This window comes from Nelusetta ayraudi, unplaced genomic scaffold (assembly GCF_046127955.1).
Source record: "Nelusetta ayraudi isolate G7.1 ecotype Tasmania unplaced genomic scaffold, CSIRO-AGI_Nayr_v1 ptg000004l, whole genome shotgun sequence".
Taxonomy (NCBI): domain Eukaryota; kingdom Metazoa; phylum Chordata; class Actinopteri; order Tetraodontiformes; family Monacanthidae; genus Nelusetta; species Nelusetta ayraudi.
This window is the reverse complement of record NW_027466054.1, coordinates 14,152,428-14,177,076: the sequence shown is the minus strand read 5'-3', so window position 1 is coordinate 14,177,076 and position 24,649 is coordinate 14,152,428. Positions and strand designations below refer to the sequence as shown.

At 42.5% G+C, this 24,649-nt stretch overlaps 1 protein-coding gene and 1 long non-coding RNA gene across 3 annotated transcripts in view; one reads left to right on the top strand and one right to left on the bottom strand.

Moving 5' to 3' along the window:
• LOC142895705 (von Willebrand factor A domain-containing protein 7-like) overlaps nucleotides 1-19,554 on the bottom strand; it is a 38,194-nt gene extending 18,640 nt beyond the window's left edge. Inside the window, exons 1-20 of the mRNA XM_076036936.1 lie at nucleotides 19,536-19,554; nucleotides 16,575-16,764; nucleotides 16,141-16,277; nucleotides 15,907-16,051; nucleotides 15,494-15,587; nucleotides 15,198-15,326; nucleotides 13,510-13,696; nucleotides 13,250-13,419; nucleotides 13,023-13,135; nucleotides 12,806-12,922; nucleotides 12,484-12,657; nucleotides 12,272-12,404; nucleotides 12,035-12,187; nucleotides 5,585-5,677; nucleotides 5,170-5,441; nucleotides 4,879-5,012; nucleotides 4,453-4,612; nucleotides 4,023-4,310; nucleotides 3,649-3,928; nucleotides 2,910-3,269 (exon numbers count right to left, since the gene is read on the bottom strand). Coding sequence (XP_075893051.1) covers nucleotides 3,163-3,269; nucleotides 3,649-3,928; nucleotides 4,023-4,310; nucleotides 4,453-4,612; nucleotides 4,879-5,012; nucleotides 5,170-5,441; nucleotides 5,585-5,677; nucleotides 12,035-12,187; nucleotides 12,272-12,404; nucleotides 12,484-12,657; nucleotides 12,806-12,922; nucleotides 13,023-13,135; nucleotides 13,250-13,419; nucleotides 13,510-13,696; nucleotides 15,198-15,326; nucleotides 15,494-15,587; nucleotides 15,907-16,051; nucleotides 16,141-16,277; nucleotides 16,575-16,757 — 3,069 coding nt within the window. The 5' untranslated portion in view covers nucleotides 16,758-16,764; nucleotides 19,536-19,554 and the 3' untranslated portion in view covers nucleotides 2,910-3,162. The remainder of the gene's footprint in view (nucleotides 1-2,909; nucleotides 3,270-3,648; nucleotides 3,929-4,022; nucleotides 4,311-4,452; nucleotides 4,613-4,878; nucleotides 5,013-5,169; nucleotides 5,442-5,584; nucleotides 5,678-12,034; nucleotides 12,188-12,271; nucleotides 12,405-12,483; nucleotides 12,658-12,805; nucleotides 12,923-13,022; nucleotides 13,136-13,249; nucleotides 13,420-13,509; nucleotides 13,697-15,197; nucleotides 15,327-15,493; nucleotides 15,588-15,906; nucleotides 16,052-16,140; nucleotides 16,278-16,574; nucleotides 16,765-19,535) is intronic.
• On the top strand, nucleotides 17,311-18,532 carry LOC142898279 (uncharacterized). 2 transcript variants are annotated; one of them, XR_012928559.1, is made up of 4 exons: nucleotides 17,311-17,437; nucleotides 17,587-17,648; nucleotides 17,762-17,854; nucleotides 18,007-18,160. It is a non-coding gene; the product is annotated as an uncharacterized LOC142898279 (long non-coding RNA). The 2 variants fall into 2 exon arrangements; XR_012928558.1 differs by lacking the exons at nucleotides 17,762-17,854; nucleotides 18,007-18,160 and adding an exon at nucleotides 18,197-18,532.
• Nucleotides 19,555-24,649: the final 5,095 nt, after the last annotated feature.

Sequence of the window (24,649 nt, the reverse complement as noted above, 5' to 3'; positions counted from 1 at the left end):
GACGCTCGTGTGCTGACTAGGACCAGAGGACGGGATCACATTACACCAGTTTTAAAGTCGCTGCATTTGCTTCCTATCCGCTTCAGGACCAATTTTATGATTATTTTATTAGTTTTTAAATGTCTTAACGGTCTTGGGCCATCTTATCTATCAGACCTGCTTTTATCATAGCAACCCTCGTGGACCTTGAGGTCCCCTGGCACTGGCCTTTTAACTGTTCCACGAATCAAAACAAAAACACACGGTAAGGCTGCATTCAGCCATTATGGCACGTATCGGTGGAACAGCCTGCCAGAGAAGCTCAGGGCCGCAGAGACTGTTGATATTTTTAAAAGAAAGCTCAAGACGCACCTTTTTAATTTGGCTTTTAACTGATTTATTTTATTTATTTATTTATTTAATTTTTATTTTTTTATTTTTTTTACGACATTTTAATTTTAATCTGGTTTTTAACTGATTTATCTTCTTACTCCTTTATTTCTCTTATTTTATATTCTTATGCCTCTTACTGTTTTGATAATTATAGACATTTTTATGACTATATGATTATGAAATTTTATGATCTTAGGTTTTATTTTTACCTCCTGTGTTTCCTCATGGTCTGCCTGTGGGGACGTCGTCTTGGAGATCCCTCATGCACTTGTATGACCTGCCCAGGTCTGTCCGGTCTGGGTGAGGTGGTGGTGGTGGGGGGGGGGGGGGCTCTCTGTGGCGACGCTCCCTGTGACTGCGGACTATGGTGCCCCTCTGCATGGATGGCCATGGATGTGTGTATGTGTTTGTGTGGAGGGGAGGGTCCATTTGAGGGGGTGGGAAGGATGAGCTTTTATTTGTTTATTTTGCTGCATGTTTTGACATTTTACTTTTGTTTTAATCTGTGAAGCACTTTGGGTTGCATTCGTTTCATGCATGAAAAGTGCTATATAAATAAAGTTTGATTTGATTTGATTTAATTGTTATTATTAATAGTAATTTGCAGCTACTTCATGACGGCTTGAAGATTCTTCGAAAAATTATCTCGTTATTAGATATAGTTTTAAGTGTTGCCACACTGCTCTCAGAATAGAGACTCGAGCGGGTCGAAAAGGTACAACCACTAAAAGTATCACAACTCATGGTAATTGTTGAAATAAATGCTGCTGCTTTTATTTCTTTGAAGGGCTCCAAATTAATTCAGATTTTTTCCGAAAAGAACTTTGTAGTTGTGACAGCAAAGGCCAGGGAAGTTACCAAAAGCAAAAATTGTAAGAGGCTAAAATTGCAGACTGGAGGGAAGGAGTCCTCCAGTAACGCCCCTAGTCATGTATGGGTGAAGACACGAAATTGCAGGACTAACCAGACGTCTTCCCAGCCAGTGGTGTTCTTAAGCCTATATCATTGGCACTCGCTTGCTCAAGAATCAGTGTGGGGAATGTGGTCAAGTCCTCAACAGCAAAGCAGCCCTTGAAAGCCATGTTAGTCTCCACACAAGTGACCAGCCTTTCTCGTGCTCATTTTGTGATAAGAACGTTACAGATTCAGCAAGTTTTAAAAGGCACAGCAGAGTGCATCGTAATGGTAGGATCCATGTCTGTCAACAGTGCGGGAAGGGCTTTGTTTACCGATTTTGCCTTACCAAACACATTAAGATGGCGCACAACCATATTAGACCTTTTGTATGTCAGATCTGCAACAAAGGATGCTTCACAAAATTAGATGCAGAGGCCCACATACGTATGCACACTGGGGAGAAACCGTTCCATTGCAACCTGTGTGAGAAGAAATTCAACAGACAAGTAAATTTAAATATACATTTACGCAGACCTAGTGGGGAAAAAAGGCACTGGTGCTCTTTCTGTGGGAAAGGGTTTTTAGACTTGAATAATCTTAAAAGCCACAAATATATTCACACTGTGGACAAACCATATTCTTGCCCTCAGTGTCCCAAGAATTTCGCACAATCGGCGTACCTGAAAAAACATCTCGATACTGTGATTTTTGATCCATCTGCTATAGTCACCCACACCAAAATGTCAGAAATAATGACTGTGCCAACAAGTGATGTTTTGGTTTGGTTCTTTTAATTGACGGCAAACAAACATGTACAATCTTTGGGTTGCGCCAAGTTAGCAGAGATGCGGTTCAGTGTCACACGGATAAGCATTGTAGCTATGCGGTCAAACAATATAGATAGAATAGCTTAAACCCTCTGAGTAAATGTGTCATAGTAGCATTGTATTATATTGCACAATGGAAATGGTGGTAACATGTTAAAGATGAGCTCTTCTGGCAATACTCACAGTTCTTGCAGTTTCCTTTTCTTTATAATTATGGTGGATTACATGTTTGTGAAAAGAGTTGAATTTTTGTATTGTTCGTACGACTGAAAGTAATTTCAATGTTTGTTTGTTTGTTTGTTTGTTGTTTTTTAAGAAGCACAAATGTAGCAGGTTTAGACTGTTACCCGTTTTACCCACTGAAAGAATCTGCAATGTGTCCATGTTGCACTGTTCCACCTTGTGTGTCTAGCAGAGCATCTAGCACTGCATCTTGACCAGTTCATCCAAGAATGGCAACATTACGTGTTAATCCATGTACACTCAACAACAATATAAATGCACAAACTTGAAGTGGTGAACAAAAATAGAATGTCATGACATCTGCTCAGATTCTTGATGTATTTGTTTATGGAATGATTTGTTGTGTGGAATCCAGTACGTCATGTTGAGTTTTGAAATTCTTTGAGATCTTTACAAAATGCACATCTAATTAGGATTACATAATTAATGTAATTTCCTGTATGATCATACACAATGAAGTCTTCTTCATTGTCATCGTCGAAACGCGTTTTTGAATCTTGATGTCTGCCAATGAGATAAATGTTTTTTTGATGGACTGAGTGTTGCTGGCCATTTTTTAATTAGTTGCACCTCTTGTCATTTTGTGGGGTTTGAGAGTGATTGTTTTTTCTACTGAGCAGAATGTTTACAAAAGTATGCAGTGTATTTGGTTTTGAAGAAAAAATGCTGAGTAGGGTATGTTTGACATACTTCATGAGTAGGAAAATCAAGTATTGTGCTAGCTCTGGATTAGTGCCACAGAATGAAGTTTTACTTGTCAAAAAATTGTATTGCTGCATCGTTTACATGTGTGCTTAACCCAGATGTCTGAGCGTGTCAGGCCTCAAAGAAGGCCTATGACTGCTGACATTAGCAAGCATAACCAGAGTGACAACGACAAGCTCAAAGCAGGAGGGCTGGCAGAAGGTACAACTGAATGCTGGAATGTGCCTCCATTGCCAGAGTGGTCGACTGCCACGATTTCAACACCCAGTGAACAGCAGGAGGCTTTGTATGTAAGTTGAACCACTGAATCACTCGGGGAGGTGTGTTTAAGGTATCCGTCGCCCACAGTTAAGAGCACCTTCTCAATCCCTGTCCCATTTCTATCAGCAACGTTGGCTGTGAGCACCCACTGATGAGTTCCACACTGAGACATGTCTTTGGGGCAATCATCTGACATTACATTGAGGAGTTCAAAAACCAGAGGAGCTTCATCTGCAACCTAGAATGATAGGACAACAAGGAAAATTGTTTTAAATAAATATTCAGCTTACTACTGGAGTGCAAATTGCAATGAAAGTGAAGGAACTTACAACAGTGTAGGAACACTTTCCCTCATGGCCAAGTTTATCCATAGCCACAAATTCAACACTTTGGATGCAGCAGGAAGCATTGTAGTGGGCCTGAACAACAGGGGAACTCAGGGAGGTGTGTGATAGGTCACCATCACCCACCCTCAGTGAGATTGACTTTATTCCAGTTCCTTTTCCATCAGTTAGGTTGGCATTAAGCTCCCAATGCTGAGAGTTACACTGAGAGGCATTTTTGGGACAATTGAATGCCTTCACACTAACGATTTCACACATGGGTGGAAGGTCATCTGTGATCTGCACAGAGGCAAAATTGAAAAAAGAAAAAAATAGTTCCATCAATCCTACAGGTATAAAGCAACATTGCAGAAACAGGACTATCGCTACTTACGATTGAGTGAAAGCACTTCCCCACATTGCCAGCCTTATCCACTGCTGAAAAATCAAGGATCGGTGAGCAGCAAGAGGCTGTGTAACTGACTTGAACAGCCGGTGCACCCAGTAACGTGTGTGTGAGGTTTCCACCGCCCTGGCGCAGCGAAACACTGTCAATCCCACTTTCATCTGTAATGTTGGCTGTGAGCTCCCAGTTGTGGCTTCCGCACAGAGACGCATCTTGAGGGCATTCATTGGAAGCCACGTTAACCACTTTACAGACGGGTGGAACAAAATCAGTCACCTGGAGAGAAAATCCAAGATTGGAGTTAAAAAAGTCAGCATGAATTTCTCCATAAGAAAACCCAAAGTAAACACGTATTAAATGCTTGGCTCTCGAGATTCAGTCTCTTCAACAGTATGTACTCTGAGGTTACTGTGTTTACCTTGGTAACAACTGCAAATCTCAAAACAACAAAATTGGAGTCTTCGCCACTTGATGCCTTTGCTTCAAGAGTCAGCGTGACATCTGTTCCTGAAGGTGTGCTGGGTGGTGGAGTGATGATTAAAGTAGCGTTTGCACGTTCTCCAGTTGTCACTGTAAGACTGCCAGGGAAGACAAACAGCGGTAATTGTTTAACATGAATCCAACCAGTCCACAGCTGTGCTGGTGATTGAGGAGTGGGTTCCAACAATCAATGCGCCAGCAAAGTACTGAAGATTTGGTTTTGCATTACATGTGAACACGCTTTAATTAGTAAGCTAAGTTGTGTTGTTTGAAAAAAACTGCAACTTGATACTAAAAAGGTCATTCAAATATTTTTTTGAACGGGGTGACTTACGACTAAATTGTTCTACATGTTTCTCCTCACCTTTCTGGGCAACGCATTATAAAATCTCTGTCATTTTTGGCATTAATTGTATATTCACCACCAGAGCCTGTTGTGAAGACAGAGAACGGAAGCGTGAAAGCATTTCCTGGTTCAAGATTGCTCTTAACTGCAGCCTAGTGGGAAATTGAAAAGGAGGGGGGGGGGGGAGGGGAGGAGAGACAATTTAGCCTTTGTTTTTTTTATACATATGTAAAGCGAAAAATCACCTTATGAGATGTCCGCATATGATCTAAGCATCTACATATGCAAAATATCCACCAAGAGACCAACCTGGACATTGACTTTGGAGATGGACATCTGGGTTGTTGATTGCCTTTGGAATTCAGTGTTTGATATTCTGTCAGTCCCTTTCAGAGACAAGACAAATTCCCCAGCCGGAACTGCATCCACAGTTACCAAGAGTTCTCCATTGCCCATGTCAGTAATTTTGCTTTTGCTAACTGTTTCAGGGCCAGATACAATTACTAAGCCAACATCACTGATGTCCAGGGAGGATGGACCTCTCCTTCCAATTATTGAGAGCATCACCATGACAGGTTGACCTATGGGTTTTCAAAGCAAAGAAGTTAATTGTGGTAAAAGTTACACAAGCAATGAGAATCTTGTGTGGCTGTACTGTTCACCAGCAGTCGTTATGCATTTGTCTATACCAAGAATGAACTTTGCTATACACGATGTACTAAACCTGAGAGTGGACGCCCGCTGATGACTGCATAACTGGAGTGGGGCCCTTCAAAGCGTTCCACAAAGTCATAGATAAAGGTAATCATGCTCTGTCCTGGAAAGAACAAATAAACACTTGGAGTGAGTCAACGCTGAAAAGTAGCTGATCTGGGGTCTTACTTCTGAGTCAACAAGTCTGAGCACAACCCTTCCACAATAGATGGACATGGTTTGTATGCACTGGCCAAAAAGAAGGAAAATGAAAATATAAAATCTAACAAAAAACATTTTTTTTATACTTATAATAGTAATTTTCAACCTTTGACAGAGTTTATCCTTGATAAGAACTGCACTGTGCATTTCTCCTAATGTGAAAAATAATCACAGAAGTAAAAGCAGGCTTCCTAGTTGTTTTGCAGTCTTAAGCATTTTCTCTACCCACATGTAAAAACACTGAAGGGAAATTTCCAGGTTAGCGTAATGACAACTTGGACAATGCCTCCATTGTCACTCGGCTCTGACCTATATTGCTACGCCGCGGTTTGTACCTCCACCCTGAGCACAAATACCATCCAGAGTTTTTACCAGAGACTAATATAACAGAGCACCAACAGTTGCTCACATTCTGTTCCACTCCTGGACACCGGAGTATCTGCAGATACCTGGCAAAGTTTTATCCAGGATACGTTTTCACCTCAACGGGCCCAGAAATGGGCCCGCGCTGGTAAGTTTCGCTGTTTGCCGGACCTAAACCCACTCTGATCTAAGACAACAAAACGCAGCGGACTCCTCTTTGGAGTCCTCGCGTGTAAGTTTTCCACTGCGGCCCACAGCCATAAACACCAGTAAAAGAGCTACGAGCTACGCCGTTTTGCACTACACTGTTGCTGCCGGAGTTTCTTTTCTGGTTTCCAGATTGTCCCGCCTGCCCCCCGCATGGCTCCACTTACCTCCCCACACGAGTGTGACAGCTGTATCCACAAATCGCAGAAGATTGCGGAGCTGGAGCAGCGTATCTCCAACCTCTACTGGATCAGGGATGAAGAGATGAGGCTGGATTCTGTTGTTAGCCTGGGTCCTACTGGTCCCGATTCAGTCGGACTCGCGGATCTGGATTCAACCATCCCGATGCTCGGTCCCGGTTCCATGGACACAGATCCCGGGCTCACTGGCTCAGCTCCGGCTGAGAGATCGGCCCTAACTCCCCAGCTCCGCGCCGACGAACCGCCTGCCGCAACGACACCTGGGCTAGTGTCTTCAATTCCACCACTTAATTCCATCCGGGAGGATACGTGGCTGGTGCAGGGGGCTAAGCCTAAATGGCTGAGCGGCAGTGCGAGGGCAGCTTTCACTTTTAGCCCCAATCCGAGGCTCCGAGCTAACAGCTCCACTCCCAACCAACAGCCCTGGTCCACAGTGCTGGGAGGGCGGGGGACGCGACCCAGTCCGTTACCTGCTCCGCCTTGTGAGCTTCAGATGGACAACAAATATGACATCTTGAGTGTTGAGGACTTCCCTCCCCTCCAAAATGACCATCTCGCCTCCTCTCTGACTGGTCCACTGCCAGCGGCCGGGGCTGTTGGGTCGTCTGCGCTGGAACCTCCAGTCAGGTCCACAACCTCCACCTCTCGGCGCAGGTTGGTGAAGGAGGCTGCTCTCAGGGCGCGGCGACGTTCTGGTGGCGCTCTGGGTCTTGAAGAGTCGTGCGGGACCCCAGCCTCCGCCGACGATGTGACACCGACGGAGCACCAGCGCTCGGCCCCTCGTCCTCAGCCACTGTTTGCCCCAACCACCGCCATCATTGGTAGCTCCATAATTAGAAACGTCCGTTTCTTCAATGCCACCACTCATTGTTTTCCAGGAGCCACCGTCAATGACTTTAAAAACAAACTCCCGGACTTGTTGCAGTCGTTCCCACACTCCATTAAACGTTTGGTCCTGCACGTTGGAGCCAATGATGTGCGTCGTCGGGAATCCGAGCTGCTAAAGTGTCACTTTAACGATCTGTTTGTGGCCCTGAAGAATTGCGGGATGTCAATCTTCATCAGCGGTCCTCTCCCGACACTTGGCCTCGGAGCAGAGCGGTTCAGTCGACTCCTGCAACTTCATTCCTGGCTCCGCGCCGCCTGCACCACCATTGGTTTTAACTTCATTGACAATTTTAATTTATTCTGGAATCGCCCGTCGTTTTACCGTCATGATGGACTTCACCCAAACAAATTAGGTAGCCGCACGTTAACCTCAAACATCCACTACACCATACAATCAGCGTCTCTCACACCTGCGTGACTGTCTTCGCGTCACACCCCCTGCTCAGTGCCGACCACTTCCTCTACGGAGCACCCTGTGGACATTGCCTCCTGCAGCGCCTCCCACAGGGCACACTTCCCTAGTGCTGATAGAACTGAGCTTGCTACTGCTGTTCCACCAACACCTGCTCCCATACCTGTAATAATGAATCATCGACCATATAAACGCAACAAACACATAACCCACAACCGCACAACCCACGCTACAGGCAGACTTTCCCCCGAGACATACAGACAATTTGGTTTTAACAGAAGCAATCTTTTATATCCACAGATTTTATCTCCCCGTGGTCATGCGCGCACGTCTGGCACGACCATTAACCTGGCCGTGCTGAACGTGCGCTCCCTTTTAAACAAATCTTTTATCATAAATGAATTGATTTTAGATAATAAGTTAGATGGTATGCTTTTAACAGAGACATGGCTTGGCACAGAGGCTCCAGCTGTCAATACAGGCATCAATTTTTAAAAACAATTTAATGTCAAAGGAAGTTTCTTTTAACAGTTACTCATCATTTGAGTACCATGCTTTTGTTTTTAGCAGTCCACCAATTATTTGCATTAATGTATACAGACCCCCGCATTACTCAACTGCTTTTATCAGTGAGCTCTCTGACCTTTTATCAATCACACTGACAACTTATGATAGAATTTTAATAACTGGCGATTTTAACTTGCACATCGACAACAACTCTGACCCACTGTCAAGAGAGTTTTTACACCTTTTAAACTGCATGAATTTTAACCAGCACGTCACACGGCCTACTCACAACAGGGGACACACCCTGGACCTAGTCATAACCTATGGCTTGTCCACTGGTGTGTCCTCTGTTGTTGATCTGGCCGTGTCCGACCATTATTGTGTGTATTTTAACATCGCCAGTTTTAACCAACAGGAAGCCCCGGTGAGAACAGTGAGGAAACGCTGCCTTACCTCTGAGGTGGCTGCAAATTTTATTGAGGTTTTAAAATGCACTCCTGCTGAAATTTTACCTGCACCCTGTGATTTTATTGTTGAAAATTTTAATAGCAAACTTGAATCCACATTAGACTCTGTGGCTCCACTTTTAACAAAAACTGTTAAACCAAAGCAGCTTTTATCCCCATGGAGACATAAACCAGAGATTTTAAAATCAAAAAGACAATGCAGGAGTGCAGAGAGAAGGTGGAGAAAAAGCAAACTCACCGTTCATTATGAAGTTCTTCGTGAACAACTAAAATGTCACAATAATACAATCAAACAGGCAAGAATCTCCCATTTTTCAAAACTTATCATAGAAAACAAAAATAATTCAAAGTATCTTTTCTCCACCTTCAACCTTTTAACTAATAATAATCTTAAAAAATCCCCAGAGATGCCGTCTGACGCTCTCTGCGAGAACTTTGCAGGCCACTTCAGAGGTAAAATCGATGGCATCAGGTCCAGTCTTTTAGCGCATCAGAATGTATCTTTTAATACATCTGGACTGTCATTTTTATCCAAGGAAACACTGGAGAGTTTTGCCCTGGTTGATGCAAGGACACTTGGTCGAGTTTTCTCCCAGGTAAACCCAACAACCTGCCTTTTAGATCCAATTCCCACATCACTTTTAAAGACATTTTATGGATTCTTTGAGGAACAGATTTTATACATCGTAAATTGCTCTCTTCAGACGGATGTCTTCCCTGCTGCCTTTAAAACGGCAGTGGTGAGGCCCCTTCTGAAGAAGAGCAATTTAGACCAAACTATTCTTGACAATTACAGACCTGTATCCAACTTGCCATTTTTAAGTAAGATTTTAGAAAAAATTGCTTTTAACCAATTAAATTATTTTTTAAGTACAAACAACATCTTAGAGAAATATCAGTCTGGATTTAGGATGAACCACAGCCCTCGTAAAGATTTTAAATGATATCAGGTGTAATGCGGACTCAAATAAACTCACAGTCCTGGTGCTACTGGATCTAAGCGCTGCCTTCGATACAGTAGATCACCACATTTTATTAAACAGACTCAGAAACCTGGTGGGCCTCTCTGGTGCTGTTCTTAACTGGTTTTGTTCTTATCTCACAGATCGCTATTTCTTCGTAAGTTTGGATGCGTGTTCCTCCGGAAAACATAAAATTAAGTGTGGGGTTCCCCAAGGGTCAATTTTAGGTCCAACACTTTTTAATCTTTACATGCTTCCCCTTGGGGATGTCATCAGGAGACACAGCGTCACCTTCCACTCTTATGCTGATGATACACAGCTTTACATTGCTGTGTCTCCTGATGACACAGGGCCTATTGATACCCTTTTAAAATGTATTTTAGATATTAAGTCATGGATGGCAGCGAACTTCCTACAGCTCAACCAGGACAAAACAGAGGTTTTAGTTATTGGTCCTGAAGGCAAGAGAGAGAAACTTTTACCAAAACTTCATCATTTTAAACCAACACAATCTGTAAAGAACCTGGGCGTCATTTTTGACTCTGAGCTTAGTTTTATTGCGCATATTAAAAACGTCACAAGGACGGGTTTTTATCATCTTAAGAACATAGCTAGAGTCCGCCCGTTTCTCTCCCAGGCAGACATAGAGGTGCTGATGCATGCTTTTATTTCTTGTCGGATAGACTACTGCAATGCCCTGCTCTCTGGTCTACCGAAAAAAACTATCTGTAACTTACAGGTACTTCAGAACTCAGCCGCTCGTGTGCTTACTAGGACCAGGGGGCGGGATCACATTACTCCAGTTTTAAAATCACTGCATTGGCTCCCTGTGCGATTCAGGATCGACTTTAAAGTGCTTTTATTAGTTTTCAAGTGTCTTAACGGTCTTGGACCATCTTATTTATCAGATATGCTTTTATCTTATCAGCCCTCGCGGATCTTGAGGTCCTCTGGAACCGGCCTATTAATTGTTACAAGTGTTCGGACCAGAACCCATGGAGAGGCTGCGTTCAGCCACTACGGTCCGAAACTTTGGAACAGCCTGCCAGAGGGAATCAGGACTGCAGAGACTGTTGATGTTTTTAAGGGGAGGCTTAAGACTCACCTTTTTAGTTTGGCTTTTAAGTGATGTATTTAATTTGTATTTTACTTGTCTTGCTTTTTAGCTTTAAAGCTTTTAAGATTATTGAATATTTTATCTTATTTTTATCTTTACTATCTTATTTCCTGTATATCTTTTTACTTTTTACAATCTTATAGTTTTTTAATTTAGTTTAGTTTATATTATTTATTTTATTTTTTATTTATTTTCATTATTGTTACTATTATTATTCTTTTAACTTCCTTTTCCTGTATTGTTTTTAGCTCCAGTGTTTCCTTGTAGGGGGTCTCCTCACTGGGAGGGGTCTCATCGTTCTAGGGACCCTCTCGGTATGGATGATCCCCGTGGGTGGCTGTTTCCTACTACAGGTCTCTCAGTGCCTTGCCATTTCAATTTTTATTGTGCTGATTGACTGACATTTTTTATGTATTTACTTACTTATTTTTAAACTGTTCTCTGGGATGTTTTGTGTGTGTTTGTATGTGCGCGTGTGTGTGTGTGTGTGTGTGTGTGTGTGGGGGGGGGTGGTAACCTGTATGTGATTTGGGAGGACATGGGTGGATGGTATTTGCTCTATTTTTCTTTTATCTTCACTAATATTTGATTTTAATTTCTGTTAAGCACCTTGAGTTGCAAGCCTTTGTATGAAAGGTGCTATATAAATAAAATTTGATTGATTGATTGATTGAATGCATACACACAATAAGTAGCCAAGTAGGAAGTGATACCATCAATTTCAGGCTGCATTCTAAATTCTAATTAATTTGTTATTTTTGGCAAATTAATTTGTAGTGTTTCCAGAAAAGAAATACAATGGGAAGGTTTATACATTCTGAAGCATTAGCAGAGTACCAGGCTCCTGGGTACTCAATCAGCAGAATGATGTGAAAATACACTGACTTGGCTGACACATAAGAAACATTTATGTTTTTTTTTATCATCATTAATTATGAATGCAAATGAAAACGCTGCATTCCAGGAAATTTGTCAGCAAGGAGTGTGAGAACAGCCAACCCACTCAGTATTTTTTCACGTTTTAGTTTGGCAATTTATTGGTATTTTAGGACACAAAATATGAATCATATTTTATAATAAAGTAATGATAGCCTTTTGTCCAGTCCCTGCTACAAACCACACTAGCCCAATCTCACCTGTGATCTTCAGAGTGTAGGGTTGCTCTGAATTTATGTTGATTTGCCATTTTCCTGACTGCCGGTCAGATCTGAGACAAATTCTTCTGAGGTTGCCCACAGTTTGTATTGTCCCCAGATCACCACTGGCCTGCTTGTGGCCTTGGCTCACACCTGAGATAAAACCGGTAAGCATATTTGAATTGAGTGTCTAGTTGTGTTTGTTTTGTTTGTTTCAACGCAATAGTGATTTTCTACCTGCAGGGTTGGTTAGGGTGAAAGCAATTGAAGTTCCTGTGATGTAGATGGTTACATTTTTCAGAGATTCATCCAGCAAGAAGGGGAAGGTCTCTTCTTTCCCAGGGTTCCTGTCTCGCTGAAGAACTGTTACCTGAACACCAAGGGTAATGTTGGTTTCTATTTTTGGTACTGATTTATAAAATTAAAATATGAAAAAAAAACAGTCCTACCAAAGCTGACGTGGATGTGTCAAGGATGATGTCTGTGGCCTGAGGCAGCTGACCTTTCGACACCTGAATGACCTGGCCTCCAGAGGCCAAAGCCATGTCTTTGTAATCCTGAAGCCTGCCAATACTGAGGGAACGTCGGCGTCTACCAAATATGCTGGTCAGGAAGAAGGACACCTGCAGAAATGTATAGACGGACAGATTGTACTTCCTAGTCCCTAACGTTAAAAGATAAATTGAATAAATTGGGGGAGGGCCTGGTGGGAGGGGGAGGCAGGCAGTAAGCTTGATGACAGTGATTTTGAAGATATCGGATAATATTTACCACTGACTTGGTGGTCCTCATTAGAGCAATAACAGTGTCCTTGAGATGAATGTCTTTCGCTTGAGCATCAGTAAAAACATAGATGCTAGAATACTTGGGAGCACCAGTGAGAGCCAACTGCAACAAACACAAACTTTGTCATCTTATTGTGTTTTTTTGTTTGTTTGTTGAGTGGAGTTACCATAAATCTAACAATATTATTCTTTATAGTTTGTACCCGGAGGCCTGATAGGCTCATCTCAGGTATATCGCCTCCTCCGTCTGGTTTGATATCAGCAATTTTCTTTTTAATCTCCTCAGCATCTGTTGTCCTGTATAGAGGTCCAAACTCTGCATATAAATCACAGAGAATGATGAGGAGCATTCAGGTGTTGTTGGCTGCACATTGATCATTCAAACAACATTTTCCACAACATGATGATAAATCTAAAGTATTTTTCTTACCTGGGTCATTAAAGGGCACGAGTATATATTCAGATGGCTCATCCTGTGTTCCCTTTTTGCTGTCAATGATTTCATTAATGACTTCGCGAGCTTCAGCGATGTCGTCTCCCATACTGCCAGTGGTGTCAATCACAAAGCACACAACAGAGGAGCGGGCTATCCCAACCAATCTGTGAAAAAATGACAGCAAGGGACAGTTGATGCAAATATGAACAATTGGGTCATAAAGCAGGGCAGGTTTTTGTATCCAAACAAGATACCTGAGAAATTCATTGTGCCCAACAGCTGCACGAATGTCCTCCAGAAGCTGTTTGGTGGCAGTTATAGCTAGATTCACTGCTAGACTGTGGAATGCCCCATTATCTGCACGGCGCTCATCTTTGCTGATGCCTCCACGAGGAATTACTGTGCTGGTCATGTCACCTGCACCTCCATGGCTGCATTTGCCTGATGCAGGACAGAGGAAACGGGTCAATATTCACCATTCACAGCAGCGCTTATTAGCATTTCAGTGAGATTAAATGAAAGGCAACTGGTCTGGTTTTTGGTTGCCTTTAAATTAATCTTCAAGACTACGATGACCTCAACGACTGAGAACCTTCACAGACGGTACAGAGCAGTACTCAGCAGAAACAAATTTGAACGCAATCTATCAGTATTGAAAAAAATCAGTATTTGGTGAGAAATATGATTCAATGGAAAGATATAAAGGATACAAAATAAACAGAAATACCTGAGGATCTGAAGGTAAAAGAAGCAATGAAGCAATGAAATGTAAAAGCATCATTCAAATGGTTTTAGCATAGGCCTGGGCGATAAATCGATTACGATAATAATCGCGATTAAAAACTCCACGATAACGATGATAAACGCATGAGCTGTTATTTCGATAATCCAACCAATCCCATAGCAGAGAAACAACGGCGCGCCTCCTTCCCTCCACCTGCCTCCTCTCGCGCGCAACAACTCAGATGGGAGACGCACGCGGCCGTCCTCTAAAGCTCGTTATAGGAGCGTGTAGAAATGAGCAGCGAGGAGAAATCAGAAGTCGAGGGAAAGTGAAGAAACTGTCGGCTACCTCAGGTCCGACAAAGTACAGGCTGACGCTAAATGCAAATTATGTCAGAGAACAGTCCCAAGCAAAACGGGAAACACCACAAACCTCTGTCAACATCTGAAGAAGTACCACGATAAAGAATGGTATGAAAGCCAGAGTTTACGTTTTCATGCTAGCCTCCCCGCGGGTAATGCTAAAAACAACGCACTGCTGGGCCCTGGGGGAGTGTTCTGTGTGATACTCCCGCTAGCAGTAGCCTAGCTAGCGACAGTGCTAAGCAAACAGTTGCTCGTCAAACAACAATACAGTCAGCCTTTAACGCAGCTACCCCGTACAAGAAAAAAAAATAAATGAAAAAAAAGACGCGGTACAGAAACATAACCAGAGCAGTGACGTGCAATATTGTACTGTCTGTCTGTACCTCTTTTTATTTTTGTTTTTATTTTATTTAATCAGTTCAGTACACTACCTCTAAAATGTTTGAGAGATGTTAAAAACAAGACACATAATCCTCAACAAGTTATTTTATTTCAGTACATCTAAGATGTAAAAAATAATACAACATCTTGTTGTTGAATGTTTTGTATTGTCATACATTTTAACAATAAATATATAACAATAATCCTTCTGGTTTCTTTGCAGTCCAAGGAGAATACTAATATTAAAACTATTATTGATAAAAAATAAAATAAAATAAAAAAATTCATATCGTGATAATAATTATCGATGATAATTATCGACATCGAGCAATATAAGAAAACATATCGTGATTAAAAAAAATTGCCATATCGCCCAGGCCTATTTTAGCATGCTAATGCTTTGTCTAATAAACATCTAGTGATGTTTTCTTGTTTTCAACATTTTTGACAGCAGTGTTTGCCATTGCCATACCTTTGGGCTTTTCATCAGAGAAGATTCCCATGTAGCCTGACGTCAGCATCTGCTCCGCCAGGATGTTTGGGAGGATGGGATTGGGGCAATTGCCACTGGCACAGTCGCTACAAGTGGCTGTTTCAGCATCTATGCAAGCACAAAAGCAGTTAAACATATACAATCAGAGTGGAGAAAGCACAGCACTGCAGGATGAGACTTGTGTTACCAGGCATACAGGCCGTCAACAGAGACCAAGCAACTGTGTTGAGTGGTGGCAATTACACAGTAGTAGCAATTACTTGATGCTCACAAACCTGCCATGTTTTCCAGAGGCAGATCAGGCCTAATGAGGTTGATGTACGTGTCAGTGTATCCCAGCTCCACCCAGTTACTGTGGCTGTAGAAGTCCTGATAAGAACAGAGAATGATATGGAGCTATGACATCATCATGTCCATATTCTGCACACAACATGGCATGAACTTTCAGTATGTTATATCCCATTTATATCTGACCTTCACAAACCATTTTTTTTTTTATTAAATATACATTCATGACTGTTTGCCACAGCATGTTCTTCTCTCGCACTGTCAGATTCAGATTTCTAATAGCGCCGTGTGATAGTGTTGTAGGAAATAAGCTCAGAATTTATTCCAAAATGAAGATGGATTTGAAAAAAAAAAAACACAAAATGGGCTTTACCCATTTCCTTCACTCTGATGTTCTTACCTGTAATGTATGGAGGACTCTCCCCAGTGTTTCCCTGGCAGCCTGGAAGTTCTCCTTTTTAACGTTAGCCTTAATGACTCCCAGGCCCTGGGTGATCAGGGCTCGTCCTTCAATGAAGGCCTCGGAGTTAAAGTGATGTGGAGCACTGAAAGATATTTTGTTGTTACCTGGCATAGAAGATAGTACAGTAGTAGGCCACACAAATGGCATTGACTGATGTACCAGCTGACCAACCTGTCAGCAAAATTTTGGTCTACCAGTCCATTCTGAGAATAAATTTCCTGTAGAGCGACATGAAACTTGGCACCAGACACTTCGCCTGTTGCTGTGGGGCGGAGACAGGCCGAGACCAACTCCTCGGGGGATGGACCCTTTAGTAGAATGGCGTTAAGTAAAAAACAAAATAATTAAAAGCTTAGAAAACAAAAATAGAAACCGCTCGGAGCAAATTCTCAGATCTGATTTAGAAATTTAACTAAGCTAGAATGTAAATTCATAAGGAGTAGAGAAAAAGTATCTCAGTGGGTATTAAAAGCAACTTTAAAGTTGATTTTGTTTTTCATATTTAATGCTGCCAATGATGTTGCAGCAACCCTGAATAATATAGTGCACATCTGTTGGTGTGGCGATGTTTGTTCTTTGTATTCTGTGAGAATCTTGCATCTTACCGTTGGCTCAAACTTATGACCACTATGTTCCACAACATCACGACACGTCTCCCTCACTATCTCCAGCAGAGCCGTTCTTGTGATGCTAATATGGGTTGAAGTGCCCCCGCCAATGGCGACAAAGGCCTCTGTGCATCTTGATAATGTTAAAGTGAGCAGGGCAAAGCCCAGAATTGGCATCATGATTAATCTGGAACACAAAAAAAGTTATGTTAAGTAAATGTTAAGCAGCTGAAGACTGCATGAAAAGGGCCGTATCCGGAAATATCCGGGGACAGTAAACTTCAGGCAAACCTGCTGTTTCCCGGAGATATCCGGATGTATGCAGCAGTGTGTTACGTGGACCAGCAAATTCCTGAATACAGCAGGTTTTCAGGAAGCTTCCAGACGAAAGTCGTTCGCTGGTGGCTTGGCCTTTCAAATGCAAATGATATGGATGGGGCTGAGTACACATTCCACATTCAGTGTGACCTGCCATTGTTCTACTTCACGCTTCAGTGGAGACACGTGACTGTAATCAACCAATGGGAGCGTTTCGTCTGACGTCAGGGGTGAAGCGCGAACTACGTCCGGGACCACAGTAACAACCAACTCAAATAGTTCACTGTATTTGTTGCTCATTTCTCGCTGATGATGTCCTGCAAACGAAGCCTGGATTTCTGCGGAACCATTTCCACGCGCCTCTTCTGCGCCCTTCATGAAGATGACCAGTCCCAACGCAGTGAACGCCGTATTCAGAAAGTTGGACGCGTTCATAAATAAGCGGCTGGACAGGATGGAATCGATGCTTTGCAAGGTCAGAGAGGAACTCAGGGTCACCAGAGAAAAGGAGCCGGCATCGAAGAAGAAACTGCTCTGCTTCAGTAAGTTTGTTTTTGTTGCCCGATGTGTGTGTGTGTGTGTGTATATATATACTTTTACGTTGCTGCCTATGGAATGGACCGATTATTAGGTTACTTTATCCCATGTGATTGTGAAATTAACCTTTATACTTTTTTCCCTCTTTTTACAGGAAGCTGTGCGAAGGTTGCACAATGGCGAAAACAACACGCACAGATATGATCCACAGACAAGGTAAGATAACGTTTTTGTTGGTGGAAATATTATTTCATCTGTAATTCCAGCCTGTGCCTTAATTTCTCCAGGCCATTATACCCTCCTAACACTTGGCTTCCTTTGTTCCACAGTGTATCTTCCCCCCACAACCAGGGGGTGACAACACATCTTTTGAGGGAAGTTTTCCTTGGCTCTGCTGGATGTGGAGCCTGAAGTCACAATGGGTGAGTCACAATTTCCTTTGGCTCTAAACATAAAATAAACCGAGACTTAAAATCAGTTTCATTTATCAAAACATCTTTCTCTCTTATCTCTCACACTGCTCTACTGTATATGCTGAGTTTGATAATGAATTAAACCCATTTCTTGTCTCTAGCATCCTGCAAGACGTACTTCGAGACGATTCGGAAGGGTTACAGGATGAACCAGGATGAGACCACAGGATGAGACCACATTTCCCCATGTAGTAACATGGGGAAATGACTTAATTAAGAGTAACTTTATTAACTCTCCCCCACTTTGATGTGTTCAGTGGTCTAACTCCTGTTTTCCCTGTGCTTATGCAGCTGTACAACGTGAGAACTGGTGTCCTCCAAACTGGGGAAGAGGCCTTGTGGGGGACTGCAACAGTGGACCTCATGTCCGAAGAGGAGGACTCCATCTTGGATGGAAGGCCAGTGTAGGATGTCCAGCCTCCACCACGCAGTGCAGAGTTGTCGACACTGTGTGGTGTGCTCCAGCAGAGGCTGGACATTGACCAGAAATATGTTGTAACTCACCGGCAGAGACTTGATTCACTTGAGGCCACAGGCCACTAGTGTCTTTTAAATGGCACATGCAGCAGCAGTGCTCATATTTTGTGTGTATATTCTATTGTCCTTTGAAATAAAGCTTTTTGATCAGAAAAACATGTGTGTAATTCATCTTTGGGTGACATATATGTATATTATACATATGATAATACACTAATAATAATAAATAAAAGGAATAAAATAAATATAAATAAAATATGTATATTATTAATATGTAAATTTAAATTAAAAATAAGAAGCTCCTCCCTACACACTGGACCAATGGGAAGGGGTTTTTATAGGAGGGGCAAGACATTGTTCCACCTATCCAGAGGAAGACTGTTGACCAAGGTGTGAAATGCAAATATTCCCTAGCAAGCACCCAGGGGATTATTCACCATGGTAACCAGGTGTGAAATGCAAATAGCTGTGGCCCCCACCAAAACTGGTATGTATCCAGGAGTATTCCGGTCCGTGTAACAACAGGGATACTCCTGGATACTCCTGAATATCTGGGCTGTATCCAGGAGTTTACAGGAATATTCCGGCCCGGATACATGGCTTTTCATGCAGTGGAAGATGGTGGGAGGTGGGAGCATTTTAATGTATTTTGGTTCTGAGAATTTTAAAGTTTTGTTTGTTTTTAGTAGCGATATGGCATTCTGTTTAAAATAAACAAATAAATAAAGATACATGGTGGCATCAACAGGGAAATTTACGTTTCTCAAATTATCTAAATATCCAAAAGCCTCCTAATGATAGACAATATTTTAAAGATGTACAAAGAAAAATGTACTAGCCCACATAACATGCATTCAATCTAAATTATTTATATTTAAAAAAAAACAACCAAACCAAAAAATCTCAGAGTCGTAGGGTGGAGCAATCAGCAAAAACTAAAAAACAATCCAAAAAAAACAACTATTTTTTAACAATTTATTTTAAAAGTTTCTTTTCCTAAGATGAAAAATCCATGTTTTTGTTGAGGTCCAACAAGCAAAGATTTTTCTTTTTTTGAGCTTCTTGCTTTTTCATGCTTTGATTACATATTTTATCAACTGCAAAGGAAACGTTTTATTTTTAATTGCTCATTTTGAAATAACCGCTGACCTACCTCAATAAGTTGTTAGTTCAGTGGCTCCCTTGTGGATCTTCAAGAAGTGTGAAGTGTGCGATTTACAAAAGAACATAACATTTCAACTGTCACAGGACAGGAAACAGGAAACAGGAAAGGTGGAGAATAAAGAGGGCTTGTGATAAAGTGAGCGATCTTCGCCTCCCCTTCTCACGGTCTCCCCCACGAGGACGCGGCGGCGTGGCGTTGCCCACACGGGAGAGCGAGCGAAAGAAACGCTGTTTTACGCGTGCGCACGCACGCACACACACAAAGTGGCACACACGGTTGTGTAGGGGATTTTTATTTTGTATTTCATATTGTTCTTGTGCCCTGCCGTGCTTTGGGGCGGAGGAACGGGTGGCGTGAGCAGGGTGTCGGCGTCGGGAGCGCGGAGCACCGCGACTCCCATTCTGTCCCATTTCCCAACCTGTAACAGTTTGTGCACTGGTCAATCATCGCACACCATCATATCTCACCATGCTGCTCACCCACACCTCACCTGCATCCGCTTGGTCCCGGTCGGCTCCGCTGCTCCTGGGCGGAAGCGCACGCCGCTGCAGGGGTGGGGTTTTATGGAGCGCCGGCTAAAGTGGAGTAGCCCATTGCCGTAAGAGGGGGGTGTTGGTTTTGGTTTGAAAGTATAATTAAGGGGAGAATGTGGGGTTTATTTGTATTTAAGGGTTTGTAGGTTTAAGGGGGATTGTGTTCTGTTTATTGAAGGGTGTGATTCTTGGTTATTGTTTTGTTTTGAAATGTTCGACTGTGTCGATGTCACCACGGGTAGTGGGGTGGCCCAATTGGCAATGAAATGCTGACCCACTATAAAGGGGGCTCATTATGCTGCGGGAAGGGGAGAGCTGAGTAGTCTGGTGAGAGACTAGGGGACTGTGAAGCTGGCGCCTGTTGCTTATTTATGGTTTTTGGGTTAAAATAATAAAACTTAATTTCTTCCTGCAATTGACGCTGCCTGCCTCCTCCTTCTACTCCACCACCTCAATCCGGTCGGTCCAGATCCCCTTTTTCGTGGGGAGGCCACTTTGCCCCTCCACAGGGCTGCACATCTCCTTAGCGTTAGAGAATATCCCTTTGTGACTTTTTACTACGTGTGTAACCCAGTGAGGGAAAACACAATATTTCATTATTTAATAAATAGGTAAAATATAAATAAATTAATTAATAGATTGGGGGGGGACACGGTGGCGCAGTGGTTCGCGCTGCCGCCTCACAGCAAGAAGGTCGTGGGTTCGATTCCAGCCTGGGACCTCCCTGTGTCTGCGTGGGTTCTCTCTGGGTTCTCCAGCTTCCTCCCACACTCCAAAAACATGCATGTGAGGTCAATTGAACATTCTAAATTGTCCGTAGGTGTGCATGTGAGTGTGAATGGTTGTTTGTCTCTATGTGGCCCTGCAATGAACTGGCGACTTGTCCAGGGTGTCCCCTGCCTTCGCCCTAAGACAGCTGGGATAGGCTCCAGCAGACCCCCGTGACCCTGAATAGGAATAAGCGGGTATAGAAGATGAATGAATGAATGAATGAATGATGAATAGATTGGGGGGGGGGGCAGAGAGGTGTGTCTGTATTTTATGTTCTGAGAAACTTTAATCACTTTTACTTTATGACTTCCTCCTCATGCACACCTCTTACCAGAAATTATACAACGAGCATACACTGCTATTGGGTTATTTTTTAACTGAAGGAAATAATATAATAATAAGGCAATAAAAGGCTGTGGTGAATTCATCTGGTGGATTCAGGTGATGTAGATGTTGAAGGAGTCTTCACTGACACAGACTTAGTTGTATAAAAACTGGTTTATTTCAAAGAAGTCAAAAGTCAGACAGGCACCATGGAAAGCCTGGGGATGTCTCTGGGCCAGATGTGAGCAACTCCGATGATCCTTTGTTCATATCACTTCTTATACCCCCAGCAACCAGGGAGGAAGATGCTGGGAGCGGAGGAGAATGTATACATTCCATAGTTGCACCCCCAATGGCCATCCGGTTTCAATTTGGTGGACGTTGGCAACAACAAGACCATATATGGACCCTGAGACGCCCTTAGGGAAGAAGTGCAGCCAGTTCACTGCTGAGTTCACATCAGGCCATACACATAAGTTCAAATGATGTCATATGCATAGATTCAGATACTACAAGGCTGTATCTGTCAGGATTCCCTCCAGCAGCAGCATTTCTGTCTCCCTCTGCTGGTCGAGACTCTCAACACCCTACTGCTTTATTTGGTCGAGTTCCTGTCAAGAAGCTTTCCCGCCACTCCTGTTCCTCACCTGTTTCTCATCTGCAGCAATCACTCCGCCAACTTAAACCTAGTCATGACAGTTCTCCTCGTCAGTTTCAGTTCCTCCGTGGACCTGTCCTGTCGTGAATTCGGTTCTGCCGCCGTGACTGACCCCCGCCTGCTTTTGGATTCCAGTTCTGCCCTCTGAAATCAGTAGATATAAAAATAAAGGTACTTGCTGTCAAAATCTGCTTGTGGTTCCTGAGCCGTACCCTGACAGCATCTGAGTCTCGCCAGTATGTATTCAAACTGTCTTGCGTCTAACATAACTCCAATAGAATATCACTTTGTGACTTTATGCAGTGATTTATTGTGTAACCCGGTGGGAAAAAACACAATATTTCATTGTTTAGTAAATTGGTAAAACATAAATACATTCATTCATTCATTTTCCATACCCGCTTAGTCCCAAGCTCAGGGTCACGGGGTTCTGCTGGAGCCTATCCCAGCTGTCATAGGGCAAAGGCAGGGGACACCCTGGACAAGTCGCCAGTTCATCGCAGGGCGTAAAATATAAATAAATGAATAAATATATATATTTTAAAAAAAGGTAACATGGATAAGTTTTTGCCCGTATGTTGAGAGAAGTGTCTGTGTTCAGGCACGCTCACTGGGAGGGAGAGGACAGCTTTGAGGATAACTGCCGTTGGTTGAGAAGCAGGCTAAAGTGGTCAGTACTAGCTTGTTTTATCGTCTGTATTAAATATGTCTTTAAATGTGAAGCAAAGTAATTTTCATTATTGTAAGAACTAATGTTTATTTGTATTTGTCTGAACATTTAGTTCTACGGTGTTCAATAAACATCTGTGAAGGAACTGGAGTCTCGTTTCCGAACAACTGGACGGCATAATGATGTTAAAAATATAATACTGTCTGTTAATGTACTACGTTTCTGACAAGTTTGGATTCAGTCGTAGAGCGATTGTTTTTTTTTTCCAAATGTCGTCTATCTCATCCAAGTCTTTATATTGGTTGTTTGCGTTCGCACTGATACTGTCAACCCATCGGCGAAAGACTAGAGACATGGGGGTGGGATATCCTGGGAGCAAGGTAGATGAACACAGAGAACGAGACTGGGAAGAACGTGTTGAAGTAGAAGAAGTGTATGCTGGGGTTGTCGTAGCGTGGAGATAAACGCAGGGTCTATCAAACGGGTGCACGTAACGAAGCATACTGGAGGTAAAAAAAAAGAAATAAATTAATTAATTGCTGTTGCTGTTAAGAGATGCCGTTAAGTTATTAGCGATTAGCTCATGCTAACAGCTAACAACTAGCAGGTGTATGTCTTGTAATGGTGTGTGCGCGGTACACGTGTTTGTGAACTCGGTAAGATTTCATCTTAGTGCAGTGTCGTTATTACCCGTTAAATGTGTATTTGTGTGCTTGCCAGAGGACACTGGTGGCGTGTTCCTTGTACTTCTTTGTACTACCTTGTCACTGTAATAATAAATAATATGGGCTCTCAAGTGTCACGCATTGAGAGTGACAGTCACTCTTTTAGGTCTCCCACCACACATTGTATTGCTCACACTGAAAAAAAAAAAAAAAATCGATCTACGGTCTACAAAAGTAGATGGCGGGTTTTCGTAGTCCGTCTCATTTTCATATCCAGAGTTCACAGACTGAGCGTAGTCTCTACACAGCAAGACAGTTGTGTTGAAAAGATATGGGTTTCAGTTATTTACCACCAGATGGCAACAAAGACGTTTATTAATATTTTTTTACACAACCGACAACCGACTCTGTTGCTTCTGCCTGGACTTGACTGAGGATCCGGGTGAGTATTGCACATCCTCTGGTAGTGAATTGAATTGATCCTACATATATCAGACTCTCAGCTTTAGAATAGCTATTACAAGACATCTATGCATGTTATGATAATTGGTTTCGTTCTTATCTCACAGATCGGTGTTTCTTTGTAAGAATGGATACATGCTCCTACAGAACTCATGAAATTAGGTGTGGGGTCCCCCAAGGGTCAATTTTAGGTCCAATTCTTTTTAATTTTTACATGCTTCCCTTGGGGGATGTCATCAGGAGACACGGCATCAGCTTCCTCTCTTATGCTGATGATATACAGCTGTACATCGCTGTGTCTCCTGATGACACAGAGCCAATTGATGTCCTATTTAACTGTATTTTAGATATAAAGTCATGGATGGCAGAAAATTTCCTACAGCTCAACCAGGACAAAACTGAGGTTTTAGACATTGGTCCTGAAGGCCAGAGAGAGAAACCTTTACCAAAACTACAAGATTTTAAACCCACACAATCTGTTAAGAACCTGGCCGTTATTTTTGACCCTGAGCTCACCTTTGTTCCACACATAGAAAATATTACGAAGTTAGGTTTTTACCATCTTAAGAAAATAGCCAGAGTCCGCCCGTTTCTCTCTCAGGCCAGCACGGAGGTGCTGATGCATGCTTTTATTTTACTTTTATTTCCTGTAGATTAGATTATTGTAATGCCCTGCTCTCTGGTCTTCCGAAAAAGAGTATTAATAACTTACAAATATTACAAAACTCAACCGCTCGTGTGCTGACTAGGACCAGAGGACGGGATCACATTACACCAGTTTTAAAGTCGCTGCATTTGCTTCCTATCCGCTTCAGGACCAATTTTATGATTATTTTATTAGTTTTTAAATGTCTTAACGGTCTTGGGCCATCTTATCTATCAGACCTGCTTTTATCATAGCAACCCTTGTGGACCTTGAGGTCCCCTGGCACTGGCCTTTTAACTGTTCCACGAATCAAAACAAAAACACACGGTAAGGCTGCATTCAGCCATTATGGCACGTATCGGTGGAACAGCCT